General features: G+C 40.6%; 1 protein-coding gene across 2 annotated transcripts in view; it reads left to right on the forward strand.

Annotated features, from left to right (window-relative positions):
- USP34 (ubiquitin specific peptidase 34) overlaps window positions 1-15,327 on the forward strand; it is a 256,166-nt gene that overhangs the window by 91,019 nt on the left and 149,820 nt on the right. The window contains exons 9-14 of one of the 2 annotated variants that reach the window (XM_019549212.1): window positions 8,660-8,741; window positions 8,834-8,926; window positions 11,363-11,488; window positions 11,927-12,056; window positions 12,706-12,741; window positions 13,138-13,268. In XM_019549212.1, coding sequence (XP_019404757.1) covers window positions 8,660-8,741; window positions 8,834-8,926; window positions 11,363-11,488; window positions 11,927-12,056; window positions 12,706-12,741; window positions 13,138-13,268 — 598 coding nt within the window. The remainder of the gene's footprint in view (window positions 1-8,659; window positions 8,742-8,833; window positions 8,927-11,362; window positions 11,489-11,926; window positions 12,057-12,705; window positions 12,742-13,137; window positions 13,269-15,327) is intronic. The other variant, XM_019549213.1, reaches the window with a different exon arrangement.

Genomic DNA, 15,327 nt, shown 5'->3' on the forward strand with positions numbered 1-15,327 from the left:
TCATGGTATTTTGATAAAGCTAGTATACAACTCCACTGAATTGAAGAATTGGTCCACAGATACATTGGACCAGACTTCTAGTGTTGAATATACAGTATTTCCAATAAACGTATAGTTTTCTCAGTCTTGTGAATCATGCCTGTTTTTCAGAAGGTAAATAAAGGTAGGGCGAATATTACAAGAACATGTTCATGTTCAGGTTTGTGCATAAAATAAAGATATTGAGACTAAACTTGACCTTATGTGAGGCTTCTTTACTGGTTGATGTGTCTGAAACTTTATCCTCCCCACCCTTATCATTAGTAGACTCAGAGCAGGTAAGCTCTCTCTTGGCATGTCACAGTTCAGCACGTGTTCTGGTTTTACTGAAAATGCGTAATAGCATTTTGTTCGGATGCAGCTCAGAAATGTATCATTACTTGGTATTTTTGAGCATTACACGGGGCATGTGTATTCTGAGCTTGGATTTTTAGTTATTATCTTAACTGAAGCTACCATGAAGGGAAAACATGTGACCTTTATACAGGTACCCAGTGGTTTAAAGGGGTACTTTAAAAAAAAGAAGTATTAGTTTAAAGTCCTAGAAGCATAGATGTTGAACTAAAGTTTCAGATAAAGCAAGATACTTTTTGCACTAAGATCCCTTGAATCAGACATTGAAAAGCTGAAATTATTACAATATGGTGTAGAGATAGGAAGAGACAATTCAGTCTGTTATCTCTAAAGAATAATGTAGGATCAAGAGAACCAGCCCAATAATAGTACATACCATCTCAAACTGAAGCAACAATTCTGATTTAGGGGCACATATATACCTTCCTGCTGACTGGTTTGTGAACACCAATAGGGCTTGTCTCTTACCTTCTGAATTTTTAGACTTCTGACAGATACTCATTTTGAGGTGTGATGAGATCTAATCCACAATCCCAACAGTTGCTCCTCCTGCCATGCCACGTGTGCATGCCAGGGTGCACAATTTTGGGATCGGGGATTAATTAGATCCCTATCCCACCTTACTTTCCTCCCTCTCCCTCAAGGAAGTTGATATCTGGGTGCCAACAATTAGTTGATTATCACTTAAGGGCAGAACTGGGATCTGAAACTGACCCCAGTCTGGTGTCTGGCCCCAACCAGCAATCAGTATCAGGCTTGCTAGATCCCTTTTCTGCCTCTGGGTGTCATGTGAGGGTCTGTGTCTGGGGGCTGGTTCTGTCTCCAGTCTGAATGGGTTGGGGACAGTGTGTACCAGACCATGGGGATGCTGCATCCTGGATCCTGACACTCAACTGAGTGTTGAGATTTGTTATGGACCAGCCCCAACCAGCCATGTGTTCACTTTAAGGTGTGGTACTAATGAACTACGAAGTTGTTGCACATTATATGTGGAATAACTTTGTGGCTTGTTTACTGTACTGTCATGCCTTAAATTGACTTGATTGTGTGGCCAGGTTACTATTTCAAGTACAGTTAACCTGTTACTTGTGTATTAAATATAACATGTCAGGGACCTTAATATATTCAGATGTTAAATACCTATAATCTATGGTCCCATAAAGAAACAACAGATCTATGAAGACCTCTGCTTCTTTCAAAGGAAAAGTAGTAATCTGCCAAGATTGGAGGTAAAGAGAGGGGTTCTTTGACATTGCCATCAAGCATTGTCAATGTGTAGAGGGTGCATTTGGGTGCATGTGTACCCCCTGACATTGGCCGTGCACCCCCTGGAAGTGCCAGCCGTGAAACTGGAACTGCTGGTGGAAGTGCACATCTGGTTTCACTGCTGGTGATTTCGGGCTCAGTGATCGGCTGCTGAGGTGCCCCTCCCCCCGGCTCGTTGGCGATCAGCCACTGGGAGACACCCCCCAGTCAGTGATCTGGTGCCCCCCACCCCCACCCCAACTCAGGAGGCACCAGTCACCCATGCCATCAGGGTTCTGACTGTCTGCAGAACATCATATCAGACAAACCTATACAGAAGATACCAAGTTTTTGTAGAAAATAAAGCAAGGCAGGGCTTAAATAAGCTGATGAACCAGTGGTGACAGAGGAAAAAGGAATATTCGAAACCTATAATTCAAAAGAATGGCCAAATCTCTGCTTGCAGTTGAACAGAATATTGGGCGCTAGGTATTACTTTGAGAAAAAAATTGGACATTAGGGCATTCCCTTCTAGAAACTGAGAAGTGAAGTAAGCATAGCATCGCTCTGAGACCTACAACTCCCAACAGATTCTCCTTAACCACCTGCTAAGTGAAGAGCAAAGGGCACTGCTCCCCTATCCTCTGCATGCCAGGATTGGGTCCTGGGGACCCAGTGCCATCCTGCCCAAGCCCCCCACATACTGGGATCACGTTCTAGGGGCCTGGCTCTTCTTCCTGGGTGCCAGGATTGGGTTCTGGGGCCCAGTGCTCTTCTCATCCATCCATTCACGCTGGGATCAGGCTCCAGATCCAGTGTGCAGAGCCTGGGGCTCCCCATGGGTCCATAAGTTTGACAGCAGGGAAGTGGTGGCGCCGCTCCCCTGCTGCCAAATTTCTGGGCCTGTGAGGAGCCCTGCAGGCTGCATGACATGTAGTGGGCTAGAACTGGCCTGTGAGCCGGTGGTTGAGTACCCTTGCTCTACAGTGACTTGGATGCCCTTCCCATCCTCACCTCTACAATATGGTGTCTTCCTTATCATCCAGGAGGGATGACATTAACGGCACACCTACCAGTACTTTCTGATGTTGGAACCTTTGTAAAATCGGTTGTAATATTTTCATTTGTCAGCTGCTAATCTGACAAATGTAAATGAAGGCTAAATTGCAGTAATTTATCCTTGGTAAATTATCTGCAAATGTAACAGGTTGTAAATTATTGAGATCTAGCTTGCACTTACTGTGGGATATAAAGCTTATGAGTATCTATGGTTGGAAATAGATTTCTTTAGTCTTGTTCATCAAAAGTCCATATCATACACTGGACAAGAATCTCTTTGTGAACTTGGTAGGGAATAATGTGTAGCACATACATACTGAGGGAGGTATACCTGATTAAAAAAAACGAGGTGATATGACTAAGCCAAAGAGGAGAAATTTGAACTCATAATCCAGGATCCTGGTTTTCTCTGTTTAAAAATTGCAGATTCTCCGATTAAAACCCCCAAAATCCGCGATGAAATGAAATGTCACTAATATGTATATTTCTCAGTTGAACACAATGTTTTATTGATAGTACAGGGGTAGGTATAGTACCTGTGGTATTTGATTTGAGGGTTTTTATTATGGAAAATTGGAGCTCCCCCTGCCCCCTTCATTCACCAGGATGCAGGTCCAGGATTCTCACTCCCTACCCACAGCCCCCCATTGCTTTGGTGCCCCTCACGCCCCACCCACAGCACCTTCCCTGCAGCCCTGCTGGAGGGGGCCCTCAGCTGCCAGGGCTCTGGGGCCAGGCACCTGTGTCCACAGCCTCCTGCCCCCCTGCAGCAGCACCTGAACTCCAGCTGCCACCCATGGGAAGCAGCTGCTTCAGTGGAGCACGGAGCCGTGCTCCCCCTCTCTCACATGACTGGAGAAGAGCCCATGGTGGGGGGCAGGATGGGGGGAGTGAATGCAGGCTGCCCACTGCAGGCTCAGGCTCCCTACCTTTCTTCCTTCCCTCAGGGTTTCTGCAGCCCAGCGGGTGGAACCTGGTGCAGCAGGGCAGAGCAGGGCTGGAGCAGGAAAGCTCACTTCTGCTGCTGGGAGCTCTGCTCATCCTGCCCACCTGGCAGCAGCAAGGGGCACAGCTCTGCGCTGCTGACCCTGCTGCTGCTGGGCAGGCAAGAGGTGCTTTGCCAGGGTGAAGTGGGGCTCATGGTGGCAACGAGCTTCTGTGCCCAGCTCTGCTCTACCCTGCAGTGCTGGGTCCTGCCCTTTGGGCCCTGGAGGCCCTGGGGGGAAGGGCAGCAGGGCGGAGAACCCAAACCCGCAGTGGGTGGCCTGTGCTCCTGCACACGGACTTGGGGGGCATGTGCTCCTATGCTCCCCCCCCCCCCCAGGAGTGCACGCAGTGGCAGGAAACCACCCTACTTCCCTCTGCCCCCCTTCCTCCGAACTTGGATGAGCTGCCTACAGCTTTTACCTGTTCTCTGCCAGAGCCCTGTGGCTGGTCATTGCCCCAGGCCCCAAGGCCTATGTATGTACTGCCCAGGCTGGGCAGCACCTCCAGCCCTAGTCCACCCCAAGTCCCTCCCTGCCTCAATATGGGGCTTCAATTCCCTCCACACTACCAGACTTACCTGCGCATGCATGCACATGGCACCCCCTGTCACCACCCTTCTGCTCCCTAACAAGCTGCAGAGAGCTGTTTGTAAAAGTAGAAAATCCATGCGTTTTTCCATTTAAAATGAAAAATCTGCGTTTTTCTTAGTTAAAAGGGAAAACCTGTGTTTTTTTACGGTGGAAACAAAAAACCCAGATCCCTGCTCATAATAGGGAGCTCTTAAAAGGATGCAAGAAGGACCTGTTATGAGCCCATTTTACCAAGATATGGAAGCAGAAATCTGAAAAGTAGACAGTCCAAATACATCTAAAGAATTAAGAGACAAATATTAGTGAAATTGTTAAGTATTTAAACGTGCTGAAGCTACCAAGATCTAAAATGAGTTTTTAGACACCTCCCTCCTTTTTCCTTTCAAATTAGAATACAGGCATACCTTGGAGATATTGCGGGTTTGGTTCCAGACCACTGCAATAAAGCGAATATCGCAATAAAGTGAGTCACACAAATTTTTTGGTTTCCCAGTGCATATAAAAGTTATGTTTGCACTATACTGTAGTCTATTAAGTGTGCAATAGCATTATGTCTAAAAAAACAATGTACATACCTTAATTAAAAAGTACTTTATTGCTAAAAAATGCGAAGTGAGCAAATGCTGTTGGAAAAATGGCGCCGATAGACTTGCTCGACGCAGGGTTGCCACAAACCTTCAATTTGTAAAAAAACGCAATATCTGCGAAGCGCAATAAAGCGAAGCGCAATAAAACGAGGTATGCCTGTATCTGAAATGGCTAAAAACTTCAGTTTTGTAAGGCTTTAATAATCCTATCATCACTACCCCAATACCAGACAATTTGACTGTTTCTTTTTAAAAGAATACTATGGGAATAAGGCATTCCTTGAAGTGTAGGGGGTCAATGAAAAGGGACAAATGGTTGCAAAGGGGCCTGTAAGATGAACTGTGTTTAAAAGTGGGTTGTACCCAAGTTTTCAATGACGCATTGGTTCTGCTTCCTAGAGTATGAAGCAGGTACTGGGATCAGAGAAAGTAAAGCGATTTTTCTACCTGCATGGCATTCCTTTCAAATAGGCAGCTTTAAGGTGGCATTGTAACGCAGTTGTACTCAAACTGAGATGTTGACAACTGCTGACACTAATCTCTCAAATCTGAGCAAAAAAAAAATGAATGGAAAGAAAAAGGTTATTCCCTTAGTTTAATATCATGTCATTTTATGAAGAAGATTGCATCAGCTCCTTTAGAGGATAAGTTCAGTACTATTCCCTGTTTCTTTTGGTATAAACTCAAGATCAGAGCTAAGAATAAATTAAGTATAGTAAAAAGGTTTGACTGCTATTAGATTTTAATGGTCTTTTCCAAATACTAACTTTTTTTGGTTTTGTCTGGTGAACAATTTCTTGTTAATGTTTTTGATAATTAAAGTTTTTTTTAATGCCTGTATTGTTCTTGGTGTATTGTGACATGAGACCAGCTGAAGGTGATACTTTGATTGTCCTTGAGCCTGTTGAGACTAAGCATCAAAAGCATTTAACTTGGATAAAAAGGATATTTGTAGGGGTGAAAACCTTGTGGTCTCTAGCTTAGTGGCTACAACAGTGGGTTCTGGAGCACCCTGGGGTACTGTGAAATTCCTTTAATGTTGTGCAGCACCGTAAGTACTCAGTGCATGATTCACAAGATAAACCCAGACATTTTAAATAGGAATCTGTAGTATCAAAACCATTCTGACCTGTTGAGATCTTCCTGAGGTCTTTGCAACAGAAGAATTGTTCTGTTACTTTTCATAGTCAAAAAATGAGTGAAACCTAAAAGCTGGCACTTCCTTAGCAGTGCTTTGTGTCTAATGTGGTTGAGAACCACTGGATTAAAGTGTTTTGCCAAGGAAGGGTTGGGGGATGCACACTGGGATCCTGTGCCCTTCTCACCTTGGAGGGATTTAAACATACATTTTCCAATTCCTGGAAGGACTCCCTAACCACCACACTGTAGAATAAGCTGGGCGAGGATATCCCCTATTTATTTGGGGGAAGGTGGGTCACTGGAATTCAAGAAACAAGTGACCAGAAGGAGGCTAAGCAAGAGGGAGTCTGCCTCTAGCTTCATGGTTATGGCGCTTCCCTGGGAAGGAGGAATCCTGGATTACTGGTCCTTGCTGTTAAACCTGTTTATACATTTCACTTTAGATGATCATTGGTTAAAACCTAGGAAAAATGTAAGAACAGAGACCAGAGCCTCTGGACTTTCTGTATCATCCTTAGGATATATTTACAATTCCCAGTTCTCTGTATGGAGAATTGGTGCCTAAGCCTGAATTGCTTTTTGGAGACACCTAACTTTTCCTGATGACAACTTGGGAATTCCAAGTGTTCACACGTAGTTGAATTGAATTACATTCCTACTCAGGGCTCCTAAGTTTTCGGTATTGAAATGTGTAGCAATTTGAATCAATTTTAATGTGATCCTTAAACCCAGATTCAGAGATAACCAAACAAATTACCAAGTCTTCCTTGAACACTATAGAATTAGAAAAGATGGAAATGTTTGGAAGCTTGGGAACGATGTACAGTACATTGTTCTAAACAGTCAAACCTGTTTAATAGTTTAGAATTTATCCCTGTTATCAGACAGTGTTGTAATTTATGTGTTTGAAAAGAAGGTTAAGGACAGGCTGGTAGCAAATGTCACCTGAGGCAATTATTTTCTAAACCAGAAGTTTAAATTTGAAAGCAATTTTATATAATGACAATTTGCAAGTGTGGATATTCTTAGATTATATCTGACGCAGACATTTCCCAAAGTTTATAAAACAGACTTGATTTAATACAATATGGGATGCAAATTATACATATTTTGAAAAACTGAAATTGGTGCAATTAGTTATTTTTCAGAAATTAGAAAAAACAGTATTAAATATGAACACTTTTAGAGAGATACATTTCTAGAGTCTGGACACTTTGAAAATAATTTTAACATGCCTTATAAACAGCTAAGTTCATAAATACAAATATAGATCATTGCCAATCTTTTTTTTGTCGCTTAATTCCCTATTTGGAATCCTTTGTTGAAAGAGAGGAATATTTAGGCTTTGCATCATGTATTATTTATCATGCAGTGCAGTTCTTGAATGTAACAGTGAATGTTCTAAATAGTTGGAAATAAAGAAGAATGCTCTTTCTTTCCATTCCTCAATTAGCTGTTTAGCTTTAACTTGTTCAGGAGGAGAAAACATACAAAGTACATAGTGTGACTATGCGAGTAAGTGTTCTTTAAGTGCACACTCTATTCCATAATAGTTCTTTGACTACTCTGAAAAGTGTACATTTCTGCCATCCTTTTGCTGGTATGGAAGTTTTCATGCACAGTTCCAATATTGAAAAGAGACTTGTTGCTCATCAACCGATTGTTTTCATCAAAATTGGATAGTGTCATAAGACAGAAACTTCTGAAATGCTGTTTTTTTTGAGAATCACCTAATCACTATTGTAAACTTGCCACCATCTCATTGAGTTTATAAATTCCTTTTTCCCTGTTTTGGGTGGTCATTAAGTTTGGCAACTTGAAGCTGTAAAGTGTAGTCATAAGAACTACGCTTTATGCTGGGGGTCAGAGTTGTTCTTCTCAGACTCTTATCTAGTTACATCTCTCATTTAGTTGTGTGTAGCCTTATGCACAATTTTTTTTTTATCTGGGTGTGTACAGAGTACAGAATTTTACCCTTGGGGTGTGTCAGATAGAGTCTGTGATCTGAATACGCAAACTTTCACAAATTATTTATGGCGATAAAATTGTAGGGAGATCATTCTCATCATTTTATGGTTTCACCTACTTGATTGAGTCGAAGGAGTGAAGAAATTGTCTGAGAGGAGGTCTTTTGATCAGCCAATTTTTAGTTTGGAAAATTCAGTCCCATTATCTCTTTCTATTTGACAGTTTTTGATTGGCTGTAGGAAAAGATCTGTTCTATTATGAATGAAATATGATTTTTTTTAAATGTCCACTGACAGTTATTCAGTTAACTTTGTAAGTCATGTAAATAGGATACACACAAACTGTGTGAATTGCCATTTCCACAAGATCTGATGAAAAGGAAAAAAATAAATATTCAGTTGCTCTCCTGGAAAAATTATATAAATAACTTCCAGATTTGGAAATACTTGTAAATTGTAGTTGTTTTTGCATTTCATGTCAAAATTAGCTTGCATAATTTGTTTTAGTCCTCTGTACTTCTCTTTTATAATCTATATCTGCAAGCTGCACATGTTTTGGATTTAGAGAACAGTTTTTATTTACTTGTAAATAGATAAATGAGAGTAAAGGGAGCCCTGTTTAAGAAGCAATTTTCTATACAAGAGGGATAAAATAATTATATATTTGTCTATATTCTTTTGTTACACATAGGTCCATTGCAAAAGAGCTTGCAGACTGGCTTATCAGCAACAATGTGGTTGAGCATATATTTGGACCAAATTTACACATTGAGGTTTGTGTACAATAATTGTCATTTTACTGTATGCATGAGGAAGTAAGTGTTTGTTCTGCTAAGGCTCTTCTAAATATATTTTTACTTTGCAGATCATCAAACAGTGCCAAGTGATTCTGAATTTTCTTGCAGCTGAAGGGCGGCTTAGTACTCAGCACATAGACTGCATTTGGGCAGCAGCACAGGTATATATGTATATAGGTATATTTACAAGAAGGAACTGAAATGCCGGTTGATATGGACTTAAATTCATGTTTTCTTGTTTGCTTCATTACACTTGTTATTGAATTGGTATGATGCCTCTTGTTTTCTCTGTTTCTTTTTATTTGTGAAATGTAAAGCGTGCATTTTGTTTGTTATATAGCGATAACAATGAGTGACTGGTGCCTCCTGAATCTGGGGAGACACCCACAGAAGCTGCTGACGGCGGCGGCCCTGTCAGGGGGAGCACCAGCCCTACCTTACAACATCACTGTCGGTCGTCGGGGGGGCACATGCACCCCCGTGCGCCCCTACCTGTCACCTATGGATATAACTTATTTGTAATTTTAGATGTATTTTAAATGTGAAAAGGATTATAATTTAGGGCTATAATGGTTTCTGTCTTCAAGAATTCTCCTCCTGTTTTCTCTGACTTTGTTTCTTAAGAAGACAAAAGAGAAGATACGCTAAAACCTATGCATGTATATATTTTTATACCATATTACTTTCTATAAAGTTGGTACTTTTTACTTTTGGTGGTATTACTTAGTATAACATGGTTCCTGAACATGGTTAGATTGTCTGAAGAAGGTAGCTACCCCTGTGCTTAAATTTTGAGCACATCAAATGTTTCCATGCAATGCCTCCACTGAAAATTCCCCCAGATTACTGCACAAAATGTTATTTTAAATAAGTTTATCTGTATTTGTTTAATTAAAATATATTTATATATCATATTGTTCCAATTAAAGTCAACCTTTTTCCCCTCTAGAAGAACCATAACAATTGGATTTGACTTGCTTGTAGGGTTGATGTGTAATTGGTATACCAATGATCTTGACTCTTTTTGTACTTGCAGCATTTTTGTGCATGCAGTAAAATGACCAAAGGAGAATTTATTTTCTGAGCAGTTTTTATTTTAGTATTTTCAGTGCATTTAGCTCACTGGATCCTTTCCTTGATTATTTGATTTGCCCATGGAGTTTGGTAATGGTAGTAGCATTTCAAGGGTTTTATTTATAGCTAAGGACTTGTATTTGGGGAGAAGGCTGTTTTTCCTAAAATTGAACCTGCAAATGTGGAGTTACTTCTGTTGAGGGTTAACCTATAATCAGAATAATATGGTAGCTTTAAATTACTCAATTTGTTTTCTTTATATTTGATATAGGGTAGACTTTGGCAGATTGTGCTAAATGAGTGTGGAGGTATTTTCTAACCAATGCCATCCTTTTATGATCTTCTACTTTACTTCTCCCATAGTCCTTTCTCATACACCAGCTTGGTTTTTTTTCCATGAATAGACATTTGGGCAATGCTGTCCAGTTCCAGTGGTACTATCCAAGAACTGATTTCAGTTCTGTTCCATCCCTGCTGCTTCTGCAGGGTCAGTGGATACTCTGTAATCAATTTATGCAGCTCTACAGAGGCAGTAAGGAAGACAAAAAGCCATTTGACATTTAAAAATGTGTCTTATCATAACACTTCCAAAATATTAAAAATACTCTCAAGATGAGAAATGATGATTCTTGTTGCTGCTTCTCCATAAAATCAAATGGTCTGGCCCATTAATAGTATCAAAAACCTGGGAGTGAAGGGGCATAAAGGTAGAGAATTTGGGGATTTATACACATAATCAACAGTCAATTAAATTGGAGTTCAAAAGGTAAAATATTTTTATATTGATTATAGAGGTTGTCTCATTGTAAATGTGACTTTCTATTTAATTAATATTAAAGTATTTTATTGTATTAAAACATTTATTTATGATAATAAAACACAATGCAGTATGATGTTAATAATATATGTAATTATTTTATTAATATGAACATTTTTATTTTATAAACATTAAAGTTGTGAGAAGATATAGGACACTATTTAAAGTCAAAGGAGGCTTCTCTTGTTTGATCTTGAGCGCTATTTCTTCAGTGCCATGGGAAAGGCCACTTAAAAGGAAAACACTATTAATTGCTGTGGAGGCTATATCCATATATACCATTTATGTTGAAGGCATCATAATTTGGATGAATTGTGTTTTGTAGATAGTGGCTTAATTTGTAACATCTTTATTTGCACTCACCAGTGCTAACATGAAATACTAGTCAAATTTTAAGAGACAAAAATGACTGAATTAACAATTCAATTAAAAAAAATCAGTTCCAAACATACATCACCCAAAACCTCTTTTAAGTTTAAAACTATAAATGAGCGCTGTGGTTTTTACATGTAATATCTTTAGATTTCAAGTGCTTGGAAGTAAGACTGTTGGGTTAAATCAGAATTGGTAGCTTTTCTGATATTTGATATTACTGAGAACTGTTTTTGTATAATGAAGTTTCTAGAGTGTTGTATGATTTTTTAAATTTTTTTTTTTAACCTGGCCAGGTTTATGAATGTTTCACTTCTTTGTTTTATTTTTGTAGTTGAAGCATTGTAGTCGTTATATACATGATCTTTTTCCTTCATTGATCAAGAACTTGGACCCTGTCCCACTTAGACATCTTCTTAATCTAGTCTCAACTCTTCATCCAAGTGCTCATACTGAACAGGTAAAAACAAAGAAACCTGAAGTACAGCTGTAAATTTTGTAACTCTTGTGGAATATAAATTGCATTTAAAGAAAAAAGAAAGGCAGGATATTAGCATATTAGTCACGTAATATTTGTTTCTCTTGGACCACTGGAATATTTAATAATGTATTGAATAGGAAAATATAATTTAAATTCTTTTGTTGTTTTAAAGTAAGCCTTTATGGCTTTTAAATTTAGATAATACTCTTTTGGAAAATTTATACATAGCGATTCTTAAGCTTCTTTATTTTTCATGTAGAAAATTTTTCTGTTTTGTTAAAAATGGATTCACTTGTATTCTTGTGATATTTACTTTGATGCACCGTAATATTGGAATACAAAGGAAGCAACAAGTATGTATTTTGCATAGACAACCTACTGCTTTTTCAGAGAACTATAATTTGATTTTGTTTATAGACCTTATATTTGGCATCAATGCTTATTAAAGCACTTTGGAATAATGCACTAGCAGCAAAGGCCCAGCTTTCAAAACAGAGTTCATTTGCATCTTTACTCAGTACTAATCTACCCATGGGAAATAAAAAAGGTGAGTATATATTTTACGTTGTCATATGTGTGTATTTTTCCAACATAGAAGTCATAGATGAGTTTTTGATTTGTATCAGTCTTAGTAATATTAACCTATGAGCTTCATTTTTAGTAGACTATGCATGAAATTATTTTAAAATGTGGTTTGTGTATCTTGGAGCATATTTTAAAAATAAAGTCAAAAGGTGAAGATTAAAGAGAGAATTCCTGTTCCCACCTATTTTCCACAAGGAAGTTTTGAAACTTTATGAACATCCTTGAAAAGCTTTCCATTCAGTAAACAATACTACTAATACATCCACATTGTATGTATTTTTCTCTTCCTTTTTTCACACTTCTCCATGAATTATCAGCTGACTACTCTTCTGTTGAATGTTTGTATCTATAGTACATTGTTTGTTTTTCAAAAAGTTAATCTAATTTTCACCGTTTTGTTTTTTTTGATGATACATATTACTACTCTTTTCTTAGGCTTTTCTTTTTAGGTACCTACAATCACTACTGAATGTGGGGTGGCCCTATGTTATTTTAGGTTTCCCTTCCTTTGCCACTGTTGATTTATGTAATTATGAAGAAGTGATATGCTGACCCAAAACAGCTCAGTCACTTAGAATGTTTCCCTCCTGTTTTTTTTCCTTTCCCTTCAGAGGAAGAAGAGCTCAGGAGAGCAGCCCCATCGCCTTGTAAGTTAAGTCCTAGAAATACACTGCACCCTCACTTGTAATCTTTAATATCAAGATGGCCATTAAAGCAGTAGGTTTTTGTGTAGCAGAAATGAGTTTGTGCAAACTGTGAAGTGTTACTTTTGAGATGTGAGTTACCAGAAGAAAATTATATTTTGTAAAAGGGCTGACAGAATATCTCAGTTGCATTCCATACGTTAGACATTTCAGCTACTGAAACATGATTTGCAGCAAAGTGCTGATTTGATTGTTCAAAAATAATTTTATAAGGAGTTTCATTCCTTGTTGAACTATTAGCAGGTGTTAAGTTCAAGATGACAAGGCAGCTTTATCTAAAACTGTTACTTTGTTATTTACACTAATTTGAATATAACTGAGAATGTGCTTTTCAAATAGGGTCACCTGCCGCTAGCCCTCAAAGTAGTGACAACAGTGATACCCATCAGAGTGGGGGTAGTGACATTGAGATGGAAGAACAGCTTATTAACAGAACAAAACATGTTCAACAACGACTTTCAGATACAGAGGTACAGTTACAAATCTTACATTATGGGTAGGGGTGCACATATAAAGATTTTTTGGGCCGATGCCATTGGCTGACCAGCCATATCAGCTGATACCGATCCGATTGACGATATGCAGCCTGGCAGCTTGGAGAGCAATATCTGGCTGGTAAGTCTGTTGTGGGGTAGAGGTGGGGGGGGAAGAGTGTATGTGAGGGGCCAGATTGAGTGCCCCATGGTGAGGGAGGAAGTGGGGCAGGGGCAATGGCAGATGCTACGCAGCCGGGGCAGGGCACAGGACAGTCACAGCTTGTCCAAGGAGTCGGGTGTGGCTCTTGCTGTTGCACACACCCCTGGGGGAGGCGGGGGGGGGGGAATGTGTCCCCCGGATCTGTGTGTGTGGAGTGAGGGCTGGCTGCTGCTGCGTACTCAGGGCTGAAGTCTGTGCCGGCCTTTTCTCAGCACGGGGGCTAGGCCCAGGCTGTGCTCGGGTGAGGTGGTGTGGGAAGTGGTGGCTCTAGGAGGGGGGAATTATGGGGGGCTACAGCCACCCCAGAATTTGCTGTAGCCTCATCTTCCAGCACCATTGCCGTCCACCTCACCCCTGCCCATCCCAGGCCCAGCCCCACCACTGAGCAGAGGCTGGTGCAGCCCATGGCCCCAAGCACGCAGCAGCAGCCCATCCATGCCCTGTGCACAGATCCAGGGATTATATGCTCCCCCATGTCTCCCCTGGGGATGCACACAGTTGTGGGAGCCACCCTCCAGATGAGCTGTGGCTCTGTTCCCTGCCCCATCCTAGCTGTGCAGCACCTGCCCCACCCCCACTCCCTCCCTCACCATGGTGGCCTCAGTTTGCTTCCCCCTGCAACTTACTGTCCGGACACTGCTCTCCAAGCTGCCAGGCTGCACTCCTAGCCATGTGTGCATGCTGCATTTATTGGCCACATCAGCCAAAAAAAGCCAGTTGCCAATGATGTAAATTTTATTGTATAACTGATGATATGGATACGTATATTCTGTGGGTGTACATACATGCAAGGCACAATGTAGCCCTAAGTAAATAAAGACACTAAGAAAAAGTAGAATACTATGCCATGAAATATATTTAAGCAAAACTGTACTTCACTGTACTTTCTAATGCCCGTTTGACCTACTATCATGTCATAGTATATTCAGGTGTAGCATATATAACATATGGGGGAATTAAAAAAAAAATCTTGTTTGTATATGTAAATTTTGGTAAAACAAAACAGGATACTGGCAATGTATTACAGACAGAAGAACTACAAATGGATGAAAAAAACACTATTATTATATGTACCCAAATCCAGGAAAACCCTGACTTTAAGATGATTCCCCAGTTGTTAGATACTAGAAATGGAAAATTATAAATATGTTTTAATTTTCCATGTCTAGCATCTAGTTGCTGGAGGGTCTTATTAAATTCATCACCTCCATCATTGCTACATGAAAAGCGGTGGCTGGAAGGCAGGCAGCCTGCCCTGTACTCCTTATCGTCGTGCCCCTTACCTTTCCCCTCCTGCCACTTGTCCCTTTCTGGAGCCTGCTTCCACCCTTACCTTTGCAGCACTCTGGCTCTGTTTCTGCTAGGAGTACACAGCATATGGGTGGGCCAGGCGTAAGTGGTAGCTGTGACTTCAGGCTCCAGGTTCCAGCCTGGTTGGGATCAGTGCTGGACTTGCAGCAGCTGTCCCCACCGCTCCATGCTTTGTCACTCACCTCACTTTGCATGCCCTTTCTCTGTGTTCCCCCTTGCAATGTGCATCTCCTTCCCAGTGCTCTTTCCCTGCCTTCCTTTCATTCTGTGCTCCGTTTTCTCTGCATCCTTTCCCTGCACTCCGTGCGTCCCTTTACCCCCCTCACTCTGCTTGTCCCTTCCTCTCCACCATGCACCTCTTGCCTGTTGTGTGAGGTACCCTGGCCTTATCCGGAGCTGTAGCAGCTACTTCCCTGGGCTATACTTGAGTCTAAGACACGCTTCCCCTCCCCCCCCCCCAAGTTAAACGGAGGGACATCATCTTAGATTTGAGTAAATACGGAATTAGAGAATTTTGAAATA

This window comes from Crocodylus porosus, unplaced genomic scaffold, assembly GCF_001723895.1.
Source record: "Crocodylus porosus isolate Cpor-Errol unplaced genomic scaffold, CroPor_comp1, whole genome shotgun sequence".
Classification (NCBI taxonomy): Eukaryota; Metazoa; Chordata; order Crocodylia; family Crocodylidae; genus Crocodylus; species Crocodylus porosus.